Here is a 22,085-nt window from a genome sequence, read left to right as displayed (position 1 = left end):
ATTTTTCCAGCATTTCAACCATAGCTGGAGTCAAATGCTTACGTACAGTAGCTACTCTGTACATTTTTTTTAATTGAAGTGTCTCTTAGATTTTCCATTTTTGCCATTTAATCTTCCATTTGTGTTCATACGTCTCCCTCAAATGATATTCTATTGAAAGGAGTATCTCAGTGTTGTTCCGTAGAACTGAAATTAATAGTCTTGAACCCTTGAAGACGATGGTATTGGTTCCAACAGCTACTTCTTGAAGGACCTTTCCATAATCATACAATCATTACCATAAATATGATGCAAGACTGATTTTTATCATAGTAAGAATAGAGTCAAATGCTCTATTCAACGAGGTGGAAACAAGAGGCATCATTTGACAGAGGTCCTCTATTAGCTTTATGTAAACCATAGAATAAAGAATTTCTTTGATTTACTTCTGACATTGAGTTCTGGGCTGGAGATCTATGGATGAAAACAAAGAATTTTTTTAAAAAATCAAAATAGTTTCCCCTGCTAAAAAGCTGACCATAATTCAAGCAGAAGTGGTAAGTAAGATGCTACCCAATGAGTTGAGAGGTGTCAGGAGAACCAGAGGCCAATACATATAGAACCATTGAGTCTTAGAGTCGGAAAGACATCAGAGATGGTCCAGGGCAAGTGCCCAGCCACAGCGAGAGTCACGTCAACATCACATCCGTCCTGCAGCTTCTTTTACATCCATCCTTCTGATCATAGGGCACTGGCTCCTTTTCATCATTGGACCCTATTTTCATCATCAGAACCCAGTTGTTACCAGAGTTTTCCTTCCTTAGTTTTAACTTATTTTCCTGGAATTTCTATCCATTGGGCCTAATTTTTGACATCTTAGGCTACAAAAATTTTAACTGGGTCCCTTGCTGCACAACAGCCCCCAAAGCACTTGCAACCAGGGGCCTCACCCGTCCTGAGTCCTCTCTGGAAGGTACTTTTCTTCAGGCAATCCCAATATGCACAGCTTCTGACGTTCCCTTCACTGCAGCCGCCTCCTGCAGGATGCAGGCTTATTTCTCAGTGTTGCAAGGCGGCAACACGATGCTCAACACATCCTCTGACTAATGAAGAATAATTAGAACACTTATTTCCCATGAACCATTTTTCTATTATTGCATTCTAAAATCATGTTAACCTTTTTAGCAGCCATTTCACACCCTTGGCGTCTATTAAATGCTTGCAGTAGTTATAATCCTCTGAATTTGTTTTTCACATGAAGTGTTACCAAAGCAGACATTTCCTAGCCTGTGCGTGTGCTGGAGTGTGTGTGATTCTCAGACCTGCTGTGGATCACTGGTGGTGAACTCACTCTATGAAGCTCTGCGACGACAACTCTAATAACGCTGGTGCCACATGTGTGCTACCTTGTCCTCCTAAACATGTGCTCCTCTTCTGAAGAACAGTCTATTTATAAACTCGATCTTCTCAAAAGACCTGAGGTGACCAGGCTATTTACCTTTCTAAGAGCTAATTTTTATCCACAAACTCCCCTTCTTCTTACCAAGTGCATACACTTGAATCCCTGCTTCCAACAATTAAATACCCAGCTAATTAATTTTCTTTCCTCACCCCCAGGTTGACTGAGCTCTTGAGTTTTCTTTTTAAACAAATGGGCAGGTCAAGAAACCCAACCCCTCTCCACCAACCAGGGCCCCGCCCTCTGCCCTGGAGTGGCCTGGAGTTGAAGGCCAAAGAGGGAGAGAAGGGCTCACACTGCTGCTCTGGGCAGGCAAGAGAGCGCAGGCCTGGCCACCTTATCCAGTGTGACGGCAGAGGGTCACTCTAAAAACTGCTGCTGCTGGGACTTGTCAGGTGGCTTCTGGTGGCTCCCCACTGGCTTTTCCTTCTCCCTCTCTCTCGCCACAGATTGCTTCTCGAGAGGAGTCTGCTGCTGAAACTTCATCGTCACCAGTCGGGGACACCACTTCACACAGGAGGGTAAGGAGCGGAGGCCACTCTCCCAGTCCTTTCTGCTAGATTCTGGGGTGTGTGGGTGGGAGAAGTGGGGGTGTCTGAGTGTGAACGGTTGTGGAGCTGTTTCACTGACGGCAGTCTACAGTTGGGCCACACTGCTCGCATCCCTGATCTGAAATTGGAAGCCAGAAAATATTTTCTTGAAATCTAAGGAATGTGATAGAATAGGAGAATGTCATAGTCATAGAAATGCAGGAGAGGGATGCCTTCAAAAAAGTAAAATTACTTGTAACTTCTAATAATAATTTTAAGTCTCAAAGGCCCAATGTATGTTTTCTTCCTCTATTTTCTAGCAAAGGGAGGGAAAAATAAAATTCTTGGCTTTTGCTCACAAAGTTTCGAATTCCATCTTCATTTTTATCAGGAACCATGTAAACATTCGGTACCTGAGAAGTTCGGATAAAATATAATCAGTTGTAACTAAAATGGTAGCACAAAAATCAGACAACTCTTTGAATTCCCAGAAATATAAATAGAAATTCCCCCTGCGAAAAGAACAAATTTTTAATTTAAGTATAAAACAAGTTTTTGTTCGAAATGTGCACAGACGGCTACACAGACCTATGTTTTATATCAGAAATCATCTTGGAAATGAGACAGAAAATGGAACCCCCCTCTGTTGGACTTAACTTAAAATGGCAAGCAGGCGGAGCGGAGGGTTTCTATTCCCGGAGTCATGCTGACGAGCCGGGACAGATGCAGTGATTGGAATGTGGCAGGACAGGGGGATGGCGCAGCTGACTCGCCCCTTTGGCAAGAAGACCTTCTGGGATCCCAGCTCATTCTGGCATGAGAGTGACAGTGACACTTTAGCACACAGGGCTGTTCAGCTTGCCCTGTGTGGAGTCTGTCCCAGGAGGCAAGGGTGGAGGGCAGCAGGAAAGAGAATATGAAGTGACAATTCTTTTCTAGAATCAGTTCTAGGGGCTTTTCACCTGAGATCTGTTTCAGGCCAGGAGGAACTTGATTTAAGTGCGATGCTGTCACATGGACGCACCCACTCATAGAAGAGGATAGAATTATGTTACCATTTCTTGGCAGCATCATTCTCAGGCCAATGGTTCTGGTTTTATTTTGGGTTATGGACCTTTTTGAGAACCTCCTGAAAGCTCTAGGCCCACTCTACAGAAAAATACACATAAACACATATGCACAACATGTTTCATAATATTCTAGAAAATTTCATGGATTCACTTGAAACCCAACCCAGAGCAGAGCCGCCAGATAAAATATAGGACACCCGGCTACATCTGATTTTCAGATAAAACACAAACTAGTTTTCAGAATAAGTATATCCCAAATATTGCATGGGATATACTTATTCTAAAATATGATTCGTGGTTTATCTGAAATTCAAATTTAACTGGATATATTTTATTTCCTAAATCTGATAACCCAGACCATGACTCCCGGGTGAAGAATCCCCTGTGTCGTTGGTTTATCTATATCTGATAATGAGTTGATTCTAGAGCTCTAAAAGGCCATACTGACTGAGGGGAGGACCAGACTTTGACGATTCTGACAGCAAAAGCCAACTGTTTACTCTTAACATTCTGTAAAATTTTTAGAACTGAAAGGTACACATCTTCTCATTTGACAGATGATTAAACTGAAATCTTAAAAGGTTGGATGTTGACACAGGTCTGTCAGATAGTTAGAGTAAAAGGAACACCAAAACTAATTTTCAGTTCCATGACAACTAAGAGACTATTAGTCTGAAAAACTAGATTTCCAACCCCCCTCCTGCCATATCCCACCCCTAACACAGACACACACAAAAGACCAGGAAAGAGAAAGAGTTATTTTTCTAAAATTTTCAACAAAACCAAAACCAAAAATTTTAGCACTAGGTCCTTGCATGCTGTATCCAGTCTGGGAGACTAGAATTGTACTTAACTTTATGTACGGTTTCTGTATACTTTAGAGATAAAAGCCAGGCACAGGCCTCTGGCTAAGTTGAACCATATGAAATTGATATTTGTTTTTAAACAAAAATTGATAATTTCATATTCAATCTAACATGTAAAAGGAAGGGCTTGATTCTCTGATCAACAAATTCATGCAAGACCTCCTTGAACCTATTTCTATTTTTTTCTTACCAAACTTATTGGAGCTTTATATCCTTACAACCCCTAATAAGATAAAGAAATCCACAGACTCTCATTGTCCCTAAATTTATTTCTCATTCTTATTTCAGAGTTTGTATCTGTAAAGAACCATTTCATGTTCTCCATATCCAAAGTTTGATTTTTTAAACCTCAGCTCTGCCTCACTCAGTCTCTACCTTCTCCTGCTAGAAAGAGCTAGCTTTTTGACCTGCTGCAGATTTTAACCTCCCCTGGATGGGAAGGAGGCAGACTGGGGTTAAGGACTCAATCTGGGTTTGAATCTTTGCTCCCCTACATATTGCACACTGTGTGACCTTGGATAAGTTTTTTAAACTCTCTCTGGACCTTAATTTCTTCATTTGTAAAATGAACATAATATAATCTACCTTTTAGGATTTCAGTGATGCTTAAATTAAAAAAAAAATAAAATCATGCTAAGTACTTGCCCTGGGCCTCAGCACACAATAGATCCTCAATTAATAAATGCTAGCTATGTAATTATTATTTTAGGTAGCAATGGAGGTAATGATTTATATTTAATACATAATATAGATTCATACTTGATGATTTATAGGTAGTAATTATTAATGTACTTAAATTTGGCAAATACAAAAGATGATGAAAAATGTGATGGCTCACATAACTGCCCAGCTGGTTATCAGGTGTCGAATACATGACACTACTGCCATAGAAATGACACAAGAGCCGAGATGTGCAGTGGGCAGTGGGAGGGGAGTGTGGAATTGCATCTCTGTTACCCTTCTGCCCAATTTCTAATGGACAGCTCTTGCAGGGGACCCAAGAGGCTGCTCTGGGTGACGGCAGATAGAGTAGAGAGGGAAGGAGGCTGTGGTGTCCGTGACCAGAGAAGGAGAATTCTCTGAGTTCCCTCCACAGAATGAAGGGATCGCTCTGGTAGCATAGGGAGCCTTCCACAGCCCTCTGCACCTTGTGCAAAGTCTCTTCTTTCACCCAAAAAGGGAAGGGACAGGAAGGGACTGGCAGTGCCTCCAAATAGCTGCTCATCCCATTACACAACCTCAGCTGCTGTGGCTGGACCTGCTCTTTCCAGTGTGTCCTACTATGGTAGGTGCCATGTGAAAAGTGCCATCCACTATCAATCCCAGGGGGCCTGCAAAGCTCTTCCTCTCTTTGATCCCAAAGAGACAACTCACTAGAGCCCCCGCTCCCCCCGGGTAAGGAGGGAGAACCAAGCCTGTTGTTCTTTAAGAAAAATGAAGTAACAGTCTTGAACCTCTTCCAGCCAAGGGCAGCTCCGCAAGGCTGCGCTCCTCACCTCCATGCAGACCAGAACCCAATCCAAGCCCTCCCTCGGGGATGGTAAGCAAGCACTGCCCTGGCTACCAAGCTAGGGAGGCCCTGAGCAGCCGGCCACAAGGCACCCACTCAGTTAAAAAACAAAGAAAGAAAGAAAGAAAGAAAAAAGCTTTAAAAAACAACACAAAAAGTAAACCCTCATCCAACTCTGAGTTAATATATAATTGAATCAGTAAGAATGGTATGCTCTCAAAATTTATTACTCAACATCTTGGTTATACTGTAGATTACATATGAACGTATACATGCAACTCATTTTATAACCTCTTCCTCTTCCTCACAGCCAGATTTTCATTGTGACTGTGACCGTCACTTACAGTATGACCCAGAGGCGCATAGTGAACATGTGTATAATTGCAGAAAAAACAGTGAGAGTTCCTGTACAAATTGCTTTTGACTACATGTTCACACAGGACCTAGTGAATGAGCAGGACATTTTTGCAAATATTCAGTTCTTTTCTAATCACCCTCTATTAGCCCATACAATCAGCCTTGAAGCCCAGCACCATGACGAATGAGTAAAAGGAAGTGAATTAAATCATTCCACTTTTCTTTCACCCATCTCCTTCTTTAAAGGAACTTCTTTCCTTTAAAGCTGCCCTTGTTCTTCATTTAAATGTGACTGTGGAAAAATGCTGGCTGGTCAAGCAGCATGGTGAGAGTGTGTGTGTGTGAGTGTGTGTGTGTGTGTACCCAGTGCGACACGCCTTGTGTCTGTACTCCCCAGAAAGGCCCCAGTGTGAGGAGCCTGGAGAGCTTGTCAAAGGCTTCCCCACCTGCCCGGTGAGAAGAGAGCCTCTGGGGTTTTGATCCCCACAGTGAGGAAGCTCGTCTTCTCTGCAGTAGGGCCTGGAGCACAGGACGGAGCTGCCCCTACCCTTCTTACTGGCCCGCAGTTCTCCTTAAACTGAGAAAAGCAGTGGCTGGAGCCCCAAGCAGGGCTGGTAGGAGATGGAGGATCAGGGCCAGTGGAAGAGCATTTGTCAGGATATAGGAGCCAGGGAACATCTCTGCAGCCTAGAGGACAACATCAGAGTTTTGCCCAGCTTCAGAGGAGTGACCTGCATCCGGAGGCTACTCAAAGGGGTCTGCAGTGTCCTTATGGGAGGAACACGGCACAGATTGAGAACATCTGGGCAGGTGTGTGGACAGCCTCACCTCTGAGGTACAGACCTAGGGATAGGATGTAGTGGCAGCTCTAGTAAAGAAAGACTGAATTTATGAACACATCTGGGAAAATACAGCCACCAGGAAGTTGCCTGTAGGCTCTGATTGCAAGTTTCTTAAACAGTTCCCTACCTGTTTCTCTCCATTTCTCCTAGAGAGAGCTAAAGAAGCCAGTTGCCTCTACAAAGTGATTTTGAGGGCTGTAAAAGCCCTCTCTTATTTCAAATATACATATATTAAAAATACTAATCAATAATATTCTTGAAACCAATCAATATTATTTTAATATCAAAATCAAATATTTTATATTAAAATTAATATAATTTTAATATTTAAAAAATATTATTTAAAGAGTAAAAGTTTATTATATATATGTTCCACAGTAGCTACTCTTTTAGAAATTTTATGCGAGTCGTAGAAGTACATTAATAAAAAACAACACCCCATCAAAAAACCATGTATATCTGGGAGAAAGTGTAGATTTTGCCCATTAATGGAGTGGCTTGGATCACTTGTCAGATTAGCTAATGTATCACCCTGTAGGGCTCTGGAGAAAGGGGACAAGGGAAGAGAATTCAGACAAAGAGGTCATGGGGTTTCCATGGGAACGCTGGGGCAGGGTGAAGGCCAACCCACCCAGGAAAGAGAAGGTGGCAACAGGAATAAGGAAGGCCGGGGAAGAATTTTCACTGATTTCACTAAGGCCTGAGCGTGCCCTCTCCCTTCGTGGAGATTTCTTAATCCTTCTCGATTGATTATTAATTTATCAAGTTCAAACCCTTCCTGGCATCCAAGTCCTTTATGTATTGGCCTACTATTACCTGTCCCGCTGTCTCCCTCATGACGGCAGCCATCTTAGTCTGCACAGACTGTGCTGAGTCATGTCTTCCTGCTTCAGCGTGACGCATTTCCTCTCCTTCTGCCGACCTTCTCCCTGGTATCCCTGCTCCTCTTCAAAACCCTTCTGTGCCCGGACCAGCAGGATTCTTGTTATCTGCAAACCTTCCCATCTTAATACCAACCCAGCAGAATAGTCTCATTAGTTTGAATCCTTTAGTCCAGGCTCATAGATTCAATGCGTTCCATGTAATCTGTTGTTATGCTTACATAACCTAGAACCAAATACCCCAAGTTTTCTAAACTTTCAGGGGTACCCTTATTATTCATATCAAAGTAAAAATAATTGTGTTCCTCAGCCTGTGTAATTGCATGCACTCCATTTCTCTCCCTGGTATTTGCAAAAATCTCTGAGAAATGTTACATGTTCCAGAAATCTCTTGTGGCTGCTATTTGTCAGTTCTTATTCTGGGTCGCTGTGTATGCTTGTCCCATATAGCCTCTTGTCCCTTATGATTGCTTCTCCATGATGTGCCAGTTTGCTCTGGTTTGCTTCACCCCAAAGCTTAGACAGGTTACTTCCTTATTCCCAAAGACATAGCTAACAAGGGTGGTTGATTTTAATGAAAATGATTCAAGTTTTTGAACACTCACTTTTTGCCAGATACTCTACCAAGTGCTGTGCAGGCATTTCCTTCTAAGCTGTCACTGACAATCCTACAGACAGACACTGTTATTATCTTCACTTTAGAGATAAGTCAGTGGAGATTCTAAGGGTTTAGATAATCTATCACAAGTCACACTTTGGATAAGTCGTGGATCTGGTATTTATGTTATATTTTTGGTATTGTCCAGTTTGAAAATATTATCTAATTTCCTTTGTGATCTCTTCCTTGACTCATGGTGATTATTTAGAAGTGTATTTTTTAATTTCCAAATTTTGTTCATTTTCCTAGATCGTTTATTGTTATTAATTTGTGATTTAATTCTGCCATGATCAGAGAACATGCTCCGTATGACTTCAAGCCTTTTAAATTTATTGAGACATGTTTTGTGGCCCAACATAGGATCTGTCTTGGTGAATGTACCATGTACATTTGGGAAGAATTTGTGTTCTGTAGTTGTTGGGTGTAATGTTCTATAAATATTGGTTAAGTCAGAGTGATTAATAACATTGTTCAGATAATCTATACCTTTACTGACTTTTTGGCTAGTTGTTCTATTAATTGCTGAGAAAGTTACTAACATTTTCAAGTATAATTGAGGAATTGCTTATTCCTCCCTTTAATTCTGTCACTTATTTCACATATTTTGAAGCTCCATTATTTGCACATATACATTTAGGATTATGATATCTACATGATGAATTGACCTTTTGATCATTATGAAATTCCCTCGTTATCACTGGTAATTGTTTTTTTTTCCTTGAAGTCTGTTTTACTTGATATTAATATAGCCACTCCAGCCTTCTTATGTCTACTCTTTCCAAGGTAAATCTTTTTCCATCCGTTATTTTCTTCTTATCTGTGTCTTTATAGTGAGTCTCTTGCAGACAGCATATATTTGGGTCTTGATTTTTTTATCCATTCTGACAATCTGTGCCTTTTAATTAGAATGTTTCATCCATTAACATTTAATATAATTATTAATATAGTTTAATTTAGGTTTACCATTAAATCATTTGGTTTTTTGTGTGTCCCCTCTAATTTTTCTTCCTCTATTCCAAATTTCCTGCCCTCTTCTGAATTCCATTTAAATTTATCTATTGGTTTTTCAGCTATACCTTGCATTCTTTAGGTGTTTGCTCTAGGGCTCTGCTGTCCAATACCATAGTCATCAGCCACATATGGCTATTAAACACTTGAAATGTGGCTAGTCCAAAATGAGATGTGCTGTAAGGATAAAATACACTGGATTTCGAAGATAGTATGAAAAAAAGAATGTAAAATATCACATTAATAATTTTATAGCAATTATATGTTAAAATAATATTTTGTACATATTAGGCTGAATAAAATATCTTATTAACATTAATTTGCACCTGCTTTTTCTTTTTTATCTTTTTAATGTGGCTACTGGAATTTTTTAAATTGCATATGTGGCTCGCATTATGTTTCTAGAGGACAGCACCACGTTAGAGATTGCAATATGCAAAGTTAAATTTTCACAGGGTATATAAGTTAATATTGTACCACTCCACAGAAAATATAGAAAGCTTGCTACTGTATAGATTCATTTACCACCGCCACCCCACCCCTTATGCTGCAATTGTCATACGTACTACAATAAACCTCACAAGACAACGTAATCATTTTTGCTTTGAAGAGTCAAATGTATTTTGAAGAACTTTAGAGAAAAAAAATAGTCCTTTATATTTACCATCTTCATTCCTTCCTGAAGATTTAATCTTCTGTTGGGTTTCCCCCTTTTGGATCTCTCTTTTCCAGAATTCCCACTTCGTTTTCCAGTGGGTGTGGTTGCCACAAACTCTGTCCTCTGGTTCTTCAGTGCAGCAGTACTTTCCATCGCAGTTGCAGCTGCCCTGTGCAGTACCAATTGCAGCCTGCTCATAGGTGGAAAACCACCCGAACCAAAAAAACATGGAGGAAGGAACTCATCCTATGCTATTCCTTTTTTCAACTCTTGACTCCTCTATGAAATCATCCTGCTTTTTTACACTCTCTAGCATCTCTGGGTAGTTTTCCCTACTTCTCTCTCCCTGCTATCCTCCCATCCTCCCAGCTTATAGTTTCTATCTTTGGGACAATCTGTCAGATAGGAGCTTTACTTGGTTTTCCCACCAGTAGTGGAGTCTAGAGCTGCTACTCAAACCTAGGTGAATTCTTCAGAGCTGAGGTCTTCACGACTATAACTAAACAACATTCCTAAAGGCAAAGAGTGGACTAGTTGGCAACTTATCAAACTTCGCTAAGGATACTTGAGAATACCTTAATTAAGGATGATATATGAGAATAACAATGTCGAAAAGGAAGACTTAAAACTGGGAATCAGATATCATTACTCCTAGTGTCCACCAGTCACCCCTTCATTTGGAATTCCTTGCTGGTCTTTTGTCTCCTTAGCCTCAGCATCTCACAATGTTGTTGAGGATTCTCTCTTTTATCCAGAAATCTCCATATTCATCAGAAGAAACAAAAAAAGCTTAAAATCAAAATAATCTCCAAAGAATTACACCCTGTCCTGAGGACGAGAATATTTCAGTACAGTGTACTAGTTGTTAAAATACTGAGATCCCTCTGTGCTGAATTGGTAAATAGCCAAATATCTGCTTCCCTGACCCCCTCCCTGCCCCCTGAATCGCTCCCACCCATGTAGTCCCCTCCCAGGACCCCCTGGGCCTCACTCTGATCCAGCAACTGAAGACTTACACACGGGGACCCGAGGGAGCCTCTAGAATCCAGCTCCAGCACTGTGCCATGAACCCATGCTAGTTAGCAGGTGCCCTGTTTTATCAGTTGTTGAAATATCACCCATATATGCTACCAATGAAATAATCTTTTAATAGTAGATAAACAGAAGATTTAGCATTTTAGTCTGAAGACTACTCGGATTCAGGATTTCCTCCAAAACAATGAGTGGCTATAAGTTCTACATATACCTGAATAAAAAATTGGCCAAAAGGGTTCTTCCAGGAAAATGGCCAGGGCTTCCCCCAAAGACACATTTGTGCTTGCATCCTAGATGGAAATAACTGTTGTTTAAAAAGAAAAAAATTTCTCTGCTGTGCTTACCTAGTTCCTTGTTGTCTTTTTGTGCCTGTCATGTCTTGTCTCTCTAACATGAATTACATATTGTATTGCTCCATCACCAGTGCTGCCCACACAGCAGTAGGTGTCTGATAACTGCTTGCTGAACAAAAATTTTCCCCAGAAAAACCCAGCAAAGGGAGCCCTCACCACATAAGTCAGTGCATTTGAAGACTAAAATGATGGTGGGTTGGAAATCTATTTCACAAGGTAAGGATGCCTTGGGTGTTGTTTGCGAGAAAGAATGTGCTACAGCCTTGTAAATAAATAGAAATTGAAAGGTGAGCTTAATGAGAAAGACAAAAGCCCTAGCAAAGAGAGAGACATTCTTTATTTCCTACCTACTTGCTACTATCCTTCCACATGGAAAGGGACAGAGACAAACACAACCGAAGGGTTATGAAATTTTTAAACAAATATTTCAGTAATTAAATTGAAGACCTTTCAAGGGGAATCAAAGCCAAGCTTTACCCCCCCTCCCAATGATGAACTGAGCAGTGAGACTTAAAACACATGCACACCCCTAAATGAACATCAACAGGAGAATAATTGAACAAGTTTTATATATCCTTACTATAGGAGACTGTGCAGCTATTAGAGAGAATGCGGTAAATTTACATAAGTATCAATATGGAAAGATGTGCAGGAGTTACTGCTAAGCCAGAAGTGCAAACTGCTGAGTAATAGAACACAACCTGTTTTGATATAGGTTCTCCTATAGTGGTGTGCTGGAGCTGACTTGGACGAGCTCATGAGAGCCAATTGTTAAATTTTCAGGAATTTTTCACACTGGTTGTTGCACAGTAGATAGCTTAAAATCAGCCACGATGAGTGTATTTGCACCAAAGAAATCAGCACCTTACAAATAAGGGCTTTTCCCCCCTAGAAAGTTGGTTTACCAGCACATGACTGCTCAAAAATATGCATATATAAGTTTGTATAAGTATATACAATTATCAGGAATGATATATAACAAACTGAGTTGTCAAATTTCACATATTGATTTTGTAATTTTAAAAATGAAGGAAAAAAGCAACACTGCTAATCTCACCAAAAAAGTGAATGCTACCATACCGTAAATAAAATCCATTTAAAAGTCTGAGTATAGCATCTTCTGATGACTATGCTCAATTTTTTGAGAAAGGCTAAAACAATTTAACCTACGATATTTTAAGGACTATGTATGTAATTGGAAAACTTAATATATTTCAATTCTGTGTTTATACTAGAGCTTTTCAGAGCTATATCATAGAGCTAAATTCACAGTTCATACAGGTTTAAAAACTAGTTCAAATATTTATAACATTGATAATGGGAAAACGGTTATTATCCTTAATATGCGAGCATCCATGTAATATTTCTCTATGTGAATATATCTCTCATTCCTAGATTTAGAATTTTAGTGTCAAAGCATAAAAATATGACTTTTTGGATAGACTGCAAAATTACATCCAAAAGACTGTATCAATTATACTCCCATCATCAGTGTAGGGAGAGTACCACACCGATATCCGATGTTATGAATATTTAAAAATATTTAATCTCTGATAAGCAAAATTTGACCACAAAAAAGTTAAAAGGATCTCTGGATTTCAGTTGACACTTCCCTGATTGTTATTGGTTTAGCTTTAAAAAAAATATTTATTAACTATTTGTATTTTATTTTCTGTGAACTACCTGGTCATAGTCTGTGTCCATTTTTTAATTGGATTACCCTTCTGTTAATAATTGTAGGCACTCTTTAAATACTGTGTCAATTAACCTTTTATCTGTCAAAAATGTTACAAATATGTGTCACAGTCTGTTGTTTGTCTCTTAAACAGTTGGTGCTGTTTTACAGAAGTCTTCATTGTTTTCTATGTCAGATATTTTGGTCTTTTCCTTTACGGCTTCTGGATTTTTTTGCTGTGCTTAAGAGGGACTTTCCTACTCTTAAGATTTAAAAAAAACAAGCACCACCACTTTGTTCTAGTTCTTGCGCAAGTTGGTGTGTGTGTGTCATTTAGATATTTAACTCTGGAAGTTATTTTACTGAATATGCGGAGTAGAACTGAACTGAACTAATGTGTCATTACAAGTCCTTACCCTTTGATTTTTAAGTGCCTCATTTATTCTAGCATATATATGTTCTACATTTTACATGGATTCCTGAATTTTAGTATTTTATTGAGGAAAACTTCAGAGTAGTTATAATTCACTTTTTTGTAAGAGTAAACTGAGCCCTTCAAATGATGTTTAACTACGATTCCGTGATTACTGTACAGCTGGATGAGAGAATATTCGGTCTTTTCTGCAGTATAAAATTACCTGGCAATATAGCTATTGTCTCATTTGATAATATAAATCTTTCTAGAATTGTCTTCAATGCTTGATGCTGAAATAAACTGTCAATAAAATGTGCATCTAGTTTAATGTAACTCTTTAAATCTATTTTGGGGGTTCATCTACATTATGCCATTAAAAAACTATTATAAAAAAATTTCTCAACATAGCATTTCAAAGTCTAAAGCACAATTAAAATAAAACCATGCCTTTTTCTTTTTCTTTTTCTTTTTCTTTTTCTTTTAGCAAGCTCTTGCCTGTGACAGTGTGTTTGCCAACATGGCCCCCAAAAAGAAGACTGTCAGAAAGAACAAAGGGGATATCAATGAGATGACCATAATTGTAGAAGATAGCCCCCTAAACAAACTGAATGCTCTGAATGGGCTTCTAGAGGGAGGCAATGGCCTTAGCTGCATTTCTTCTGAATTGACAGATGCTTCTTATGGCCCCAACCTCTTGGAAGGTTTAAGTAAAATGCGGCAGGAGAGCTTCCTTTGCGACTTAGTCATTGGCACCAAAACCAAATCTTTTGACGTTCACAAGTCAGTGATGGCTTCATGCAGTGAGTACTTTTACAACATCCTTAAAAAAGACCCGACTACTCAGAGGGTGGATCTCAATGACATCTCACCGCTAGGCCTGGCCACTGTCATTGCATATGCCTACACAGGAAAGCTGACTCTCTCCTTGTACACAATAGGAAGCATTATTTCTGCTGCTGTTTATCTTCAGATCCATACCCTTGTAAAGATGTGCAGTGATTTTCTGATACGAGAGATGAGTGTTGAGAATTGCATGTACGTTGCTAACATTGCTGAAACATACTCCCTGAAAAACGCGAAAGCGGCAGCCCAAAAATTTATCCGGGATAACTTCCTGGAATTTGCAGAATCAGATCAGTTTATGAAACTTACATTTGAGCAAATTAACGAACTTCTCATAGATGATGACTTACAGTTGCCTTCTGAAATAGTAGCATTCCAGATTGCAATGAAATGGTTAGAATTTGACCAAAAGAGAGTGAAATATGCTGCAGATCTTTTGAGCAATATTCGCTTTGGTACCATCTCTGCGCAAGACCTGGTCAATTACGTTCAGTCCGTACCCAGAATGATGCAAGATGCTGATTGTCACAGACTTCTTGTAGATGCTATGAACTACCACTTACTCCCGTATCATCAAAACACGTTGCAGTCTAGGCGCACGAGAATCCGTGGGGGCTGTCGAGTCCTCGTCACTGTTGGGGGACGTCCAGGCCTTACTGAGAAGTCCCTTAGTAGAGACATCTTGTACAGAGACCCTGAAAATGGATGGAGCAAGCTTACAGAAATGCCAGCCAAGAGTTTCAATCAGTGTGTGGCTGTGATGGACGGATTTCTTTACGTGGCCGGTGGTGAAGACCAGAATGACGCAAGAAATCAAGCCAAGCATGCAGTCAGCAATTTCTGCAGGTACTTGACCCTTTATTAGGAACTGAAAGGGTTCAATATGGTGAGGAAATTGCCCTGATATAAAAGTAAATTAATCATGCTTATTATCTTGGTTCATTGGTTCAGTAAATCAATAATAATGCCACGTTACATATATACAGCACTTCACTTTATACAAAGTGCAATCACTCTAGAATTCCGAATAAGCCTGTGAAGTGAGTGGGGAAGATATGATTATTCTGATTTTATATGTGAGAAATCTGATACCCAGAGAAGTTATACCACTAGTAAGCGGCAGTTCACATTCTCTCATTTCTAGCCAGGCGCTCGTCACAATCCACTGCCTTTCTGAAAGACACTGGGTACAAATCTAGTTTTTAACACTAAGTCGTAAGAAAGATTAAAATAATACAAAGTTTCTTTTAAGTGACTGTTACTGATGACTGTCAGATTGATATTGGCAAATAGAATGAGATCAGTAAAAAGGTGGCACCTAATTAATTTTAAATATTTTTTGAAGACTGCATACCATAGAAAATGTCGATATTTTTTATGCAAGAAGAAAGAGGAAAAGCATAATAAATCCTTCAGAAAATGGAATTCAGATGACATGTTATTTTTGTATATTTATGATAAAAAATTAACCCTCCACATATATGAAATATTCAGAAAGTCGTTCTTATATCATGGTAGTATTCCAAGGTCAAAAATAACTAATGAGCAAGATCTGAAAATGTATCCAGTATACATGAAAAATATTCTATATTATTTCATTATATATATGTGTGTGTCATTTAAATGAATCCAAACAATTGATTGATTTTTAGCCTTTAGTTTATAACTATAACCAAGTTTTGATTTGGAGTTTAAATGGGACATAGATGAATGAACTTCAAACTGAGGGAATGGGTTCTGTGTTTACGAGACGTCAGACGATGTAAGCAGGAAAGCATCATCTACTCTGCCACTTTTTCTCCTGCTGATAACTCAACCATTAGTACTCAAGTCGCTCTTTTTGCAATATTGATTTCAGTGCTTATGGTATAATAACTGTAGTATTGAACACTGAAAAGAACATATCCCTAAACTAAAAAATCTTACCCACTCATACATGCTAGAAAATAGAAAAATATCATAAGTTAAGTCTTTGTTGATGCTTTTGGAGATGACTTCCACTGATCTCATTCTAAACAGATGGTAGAAGACTTGGTTGAGTGACTTGGCTTTACCGTTGCAATTTCCAGGAAAGGAGTATGAATAAGAAGGGGTTTGTGAGACAGGGAGAAATGCAATTGGTCAAGGCCTATCTTGATTAAGCAGTGAGAGAGAGCTAGGGATGGTGGGTGTCTGAAGGTATGCGGAACTGACTTTAATGCGGCAGTGTTCCCTTTTCTGATTGCCACAAATACCCAGCTTCCATCCCCTCCCCCACATGCACATCTCATACATCCTACTGGATGATGGATATTTGAATATTCAGGAAAGGGGACTGAAAGGTCGGTCTCTGTTGGGCCTGATAAAGGAAGTGATTTTATAAACAGGAGGAGGGGAAGTCACCAATGCTAGCCTTGCCTTTTCCAAGTGTTACACTTTTATACTGGTTGAAAGGAAAACACCAGCCTCCAGGTGGGGAGCTGCGCTAGGTCCCTGGCCTTCTCGCAGGGATAATGTCCAGAGTCCCACGTTATGGTTGCGGAGGAACCTGAGTTCCCTAGCTGCCTCCAACAAGGCTGTCACACTTCCTCTGCCATTTCCAGATACGATCCCCGCTTCAACACCTGGATACACCTGGCCAGCATGAACCAGAAGCGCACGCACTTCAGCCTGAGCGTGTTCAACGGGCTCCTTTACGCCGTGGGCGGCCGCAATACAGAAGGCAGCCTGGCCTCGCTGGAGTGCTACGTGCCCTCCACCAACCAGTGGCAGCCGAAGACACCCCTGGAGGTGGCGCGCTGCTGCCACGCCAGCGCGGTCACCGACGGCCGGGTGCTGGTGACTGGCGGCTACATCGGCACTGCGTACTCGCGCTCGGTGTGCGCCTACGACCCGGCCAGCGACGCGTGGCAGGAGCTGCCGGGCCTGAGCACGCCCCGAGGCTGGCACTGCGCCGTCACGCTGGGCGACAGGGTGTATGTGATGGGGGGCAGCCAGCTGGGGCCGCGCGGGGAGCGCGTGGACGTGCTGCCGGTGGAGTGCTACAGCCCCGCCTCGGGCCAGTGGAGCTTCGCGGCGCCGCTGCCGGTGGGCGTGAGCACGGCGGGCGCCTCGGCGCTGCACGGGCGCGCCTACCTGCTGGGCGGCTGGAACGAGGGCGAGAAGAAGTACAAGAAGTGCATCCAGTGCTTCAGCCCCGAGCTCAACGAGTGGACGGAGGACGACGAGCTGCCCGAGGCCACCGTGGGCGTGTCCTGCTGCACCCTCTCCATGCCCAACAGCGTGACCCGGGAATCCCGAGCCAGCTCGGTGTCCTCGGTGCCAGTCAGTATCTGAACCCCGGTAGACGCGGGGACGCAGGAAGACCCAATATTTATTCGTGGTTAACCTTTGACTTAGCGAAAAGGAAAATATATAACATTTACTACAATGATTGTATTTTAAAATGTATCGAGCCATATGTCTTGCTGGTTTTCAGTTTCTGGTGTGGCATAATCTACCTCTGTGTCAATTTTTTTTTTTTTTAAGCAAAATGCAGAGCCATCACCGACAAAGAAAAGAAAATAATTTATTTCAGCGGCCGCTGGGTGGCAGACAGAATTCCTGGTAGGCGCTCTCCCATCGTGGCTCGTTCCTGCGTGTAGAGCGGTTACACCCACATTTGAATTTTTTCTTCTACACTTTAGTACACATGAAGCTTACGTGAGTAAGCGACTTCACATACAAAAGTTTATTTTCCTCTGTTTTTTCTTTAGAAAATTGAAAATATTCATTTATGGATTTTGTTTTGAAATGGAAATCCGTCTCTATCCATCAAGACAAGATTTAATTCTGTATTTCAGTGCGGTTTCTTTTCCTATACGTGACTGAGTACAGGATTTTGAAAGGCAGCCCATGACAAAGTCATAAAGCGTAGAACAAAGTCGGACTGGAAAGGGCTGACGGGCTAACCCGGAGACCGGCACTTTTGCTTAGCGCTGACTCCCTCTTCCTCCATTCCCTGGGCCCCAGTGTATTTTTTATCATAAAATCCTGCTTTCAGAAAAGGAACTGATGTTAGTCATTTAACTTACAGTGTAAATTTAAATCATTTTGTTGTATCTCCCGAAAGTATTTGCACTTTCACCCTTGTCCCTTATTAATGGAGTTGCCAAGTCTCATGGGAGCCCCTCCCTCCTCCGAAAAACAACACGAAGATGGTTAAAGGCAACCTTGACCCTAATGTAATCCTGGGAAAAACACCAACTAAAACTGTGTCCATAAGGATCGTTAACTGAAAGCTTATATAGCCTAAAGGTTATACAACCAACAGGAGTAATTCGATTTCTTGCACTCTTTTATGTGGATGAGAATGAAGAAAACACTTGGAATTCTCGGATTTGACAATAACAGGCTGAATGGATTCTCCTGCTGGTAAATGCCATTGTGTTCCATTTCATAGCAGTCCTCCTGATTTCTTAATTAAAATTCTAACACATTCATTTCACATACAAATATTAAAATAAGATACGCCCGTTCTATTCTATCTTTTTAAATCTCACCTGTTCCAAATTAGCTTTGCAAAGTAAAGTTTATCCACTCAATATCATTTTTCTTACATGTTTTCCAAGTTTTGGAGCAAGAGAATGATTGTAGTAAATGATATTTATTTTCCTTTCTTATAATTTATCACTTTATTCTTTGATAGTTGATTTGTTTTGGAGAGGAAGTGGCCTATCAATTATGGGTTACGTGCAATTGGATTTTGAAAAATAAAACAAACTAAGCGGTTAAACATGAGCTATATGGAAATGTACCTGGGTTTTCATGAATCCCCTCCTCTCCCACCTTGTAGATAGGTTATTGCTAGAGTTACAATATTTATATTTAAAATATTCGAACTGTGAAAAGTGGTTCATAGAATACACTTTGTGGAACAATTTTATATCCTTGCCCCTTATGAACAGTTCAGTCTGTGGGTTTAATGGTAGCACTCAGATAAGGGCCATAAAGACTGTAAGGTAAAAACAAGACATTGTTCATATAAAAGCCCTGGGCTGTTTCCTCACCCCACACACAGCATGAGGAGCTTCTCCAAGTAGGAGCAGGTCTAAAAGCACCTGCTCCCTTGACTCCTGACCTGCCCAGGCTGGAAAATACAGCTGTGTGAGGAACCAATTGACAGAGCGAGTTAACATCATTGGGCTCTTCAGTTACCAATGTACAACCTATAGATAACCTTTGGTCCTTGTGGCATCATTGGTAAAATAAACTTTTCATGACTGCAACATCTTTTAGTTTGGTATAAATATAGGTTCTCATAGAGCTGAGAAGCCTATAGGATATTATTAATTTTGAGAGAAAAAAGGTGACTTATTATGTATGACAGATCATAAGTGGGCAAATAGCTGTAATTCCTTGATGCACACTAATAGATGTGTCTCCCATTGAGATCCTAGAAGTATTGTGAAGTGGGGGACTTAAGGCTTGGAATGAAATAAGAATCAATTGTTATAAGCCAATATAAGCTCAATCAAAAAAAATAAATCAATCATCACGTTTTATCATGGAAGAATGAGGAGAGATGCTGAAACTAGAGGATTTTTTCATCTGTCAGAGCTTGATAAGATAGGTTGTGCAAAAACTTGGCAGTGGCTTTCTAGAGATGAAACTAGAGACATGTTAGAGCTGGAGAAATCATTTGAAATTACCATTTAATGTATTTTCTACTTTGTTTATCTGAAGACTCAGAAAATACACCTATCTGGGCTTACACCCAATTTCCTGGCATTGCTGTTCTATCTTCTGCTTCAACAGCTGGGTCAATAAATAAAGAACATTGCGAAGTATACAGAATCAAAATAATGTGTTTCACCTTTCACGTGTGAGTGAAACAAACTCTTTAACCCAACTATGGAAGCAGCTCCTCCTAGAAAACTTGACAGTTTCTCCGTGTTTCCCAACTAGAAAATTACTTCATTTTTATTATGTTTTAAGCTTTACATTCAATTACACTCCCAAGTCTTAGGGTCCAACCCTATTTGTTGTTAGTGCTGTCAAGTCAATTCTGACTCCTGGCGACCCTGTGTACAGTAGAGCGGAACCCTGCCCGGTCTTTTTGCACCATCCTCTCACCCTCCGGCGCTCTCTCAGACAATGTTCTGCTGCTATTCATAGGGTTTTCATGACCAGTTTTGTGGAAGTGGGTGACCAGGTCCTTCTTCCTAGTCTGTCTTTGTCTGGAAACTTACTGAAACCTGTCCACCACTGGTCACCCTACTGGTGTTTGAAATACCCCCGCGGCACAGCTTTCAGCATCATGGCAACAGCAGCTGCCACAGTCTGACACCCTACAGATGGGTGGTGTGCTTCCCTGACCGGAAACCGAATCCAGGCTGTGGCAACGGGAGCGCCAAATTTTAACCACTACCCCACCAGGGCTGGCTCCAACCCTGTATCTCCTTTCATTTTTCTGAAAGAAAAGGATTTGTTATTTTTGTACTGCCAGACCCCTGTGATTAAATAAAAGCATCCGTTCAATGTATCAGAGAAGCAGCATGTTACCTAGCAGCTGAAGTAACAAAACTCAAGCTCTCTTTTTTTCTGAATGGGCCAGAGTCCTGATGTGAAATTCTCCAGGAAGCCAGACTTTCATGTGGTCTGTCCATTTCTTGTTAGGTTCTTGGAGCCCAGCTGTCATCCCTAACGCACTAGTTGCTTTCAGTGGCATTGAATGAGTTTTATTTTGACTTCCTTTGTTGTAAGAATGATTATGAATAGAAGGTCAGTAATAGCACAGATTGATACAATTCTAAACAATGATTAGATGGCAGTGGAACGTCATGAGCGGGGAGGTATAGTTGAGCTAAGAAGGAAGTGAGCCTGTACTGAATGGTTCTGTGATTTAAGGCAGAGCAGCAACTATGGGAATTGTATTTTACAAACGTGTGTAAATAGAGGTTTATCCGGAAATATGTGAATGTTTAAACGTCAATTTTTTGCTGGTTATTCTGGCCAAATATCTTCAGAATTCATCCAAGTTACTAGATGAAGGAAACAAAATCATTTCGTTTAATTAATTTTTTCCTTGAGTTACAAAGAAATGAATTCATGTAATCTCTGAATGGTTCTACTGAATTCTTCTCTGAAGGAGTCTTCTCTGAAGGAGTCTTCTCTGAAGGAGCTAGACCTCCTTCCAGCCGCTGATGCATAAGTTCTCGAGCACAAGGCAGCATTAAAAGGAATTATTTTTCAGTATTTCTTTTCATACCAAGAAAAGCTATAGCACAGTTTCCTAAACACTCCTCCGTGGTAATTATGAGAACTAAAGATTCTAAAATATTAAAGAATCCAGTATATTCAGAGGGTAAAGATCATTAAATTTCCCTTTCAGAGAATTTGAAATAAAATACTTCTCTTGGACACTTCTAAAAACTTTGTATTTATTCAGCAAATTTTGGCCAAAAATTTGTTTGTTTGCTTAAAACATTCTGGTACTATAAAAGGAACAACCAAGTGAAATGTCTGTAGTGTTTGTAACCTCATCACACTCAGTAAAGCTGCATTTGAAAAAACTTGTCGACCATCAAATGTGGGCGGTTCTGACGTGTTCCTTCTGTGATGCTTGGGGTGTTTGCTTTTTTCTCTGTTTAGTTTTCATAATGATTCACCTCAACAAAGACAACAACAACAAAAGAAATGACAAATAATTGAAAAGTTGTTCCAATAGCTTGAAGACTAAAGAAAGAAAACGGTCTAAAACATCACTAGTGACTTGCTTTGGAGCCTGAGTCTGGTCTATCTCAGCCTTGACCACTTAGAACTCATAGATTAAGTGCAGTTTCTAGTCTCATTTCCACCTTGCCCTAAGTCTTGCACAGATTCGGGTTCATCATTTGCAACAAAACTACTTTTTAGGAAATGAAATTGTATTGCTGTACAGACAAACCTTCACGGCCTTTCTCTTCCACCTCTCTTTCCAATGAGCA

The 22,085-nt window shown here is 40.4% G+C and overlaps 1 protein-coding gene across 1 annotated transcript; it reads left to right on the top strand.

The window, feature by feature from the left end:
* Positions 1-104: 104 nt before the first annotated feature.
* On the top strand, positions 105-21,687 carry KLHL31 (kelch like family member 31). The gene is made up of 3 exons (XM_001499245.7): positions 105-1,959; positions 13,781-14,985; positions 16,722-21,687. The coding sequence occupies exons 2-3, from the start codon at positions 13,814-13,816 to the stop codon at positions 17,452-17,454; spliced, it is 1,905 nt and encodes a 634-aa protein (XP_001499295.2). The 5' UTR covers positions 105-1,959; positions 13,781-13,813; the 3' UTR covers positions 17,455-21,687.
* The last annotated feature ends 398 nt before the right edge of the window (positions 21,688-22,085 follow it).

The sequence above is a fragment of the Equus caballus genome, chromosome 20 (genome assembly GCF_041296265.1).
Source record: "Equus caballus isolate H_3958 breed thoroughbred chromosome 20, TB-T2T, whole genome shotgun sequence".
Taxonomy (NCBI): domain Eukaryota; kingdom Metazoa; phylum Chordata; class Mammalia; order Perissodactyla; family Equidae; genus Equus; species Equus caballus.
The sequence above is the reverse complement of the archived record's forward strand: the minus strand, read 5'-3'. Positions and strand labels throughout refer to the sequence as shown.

What these genes read in the sequence shown, in the direction of transcription:
- KLHL31 (XM_001499245.7), top strand. Translation starts at nt 13,814, where the DNA reads ATGGCCCCCAAAAAGAAGACTGTCAGAAAGAACAAAGGGGATATCAAT. An exon ending in GCAGTCAGCAATTTCTGCAG is followed by an intron (nt 14,986 to 16,721) that starts GTACTTGACCCT and finishes TGCCATTTCCAG; the next exon opens with ATACGATCCCCGCTTCAACA.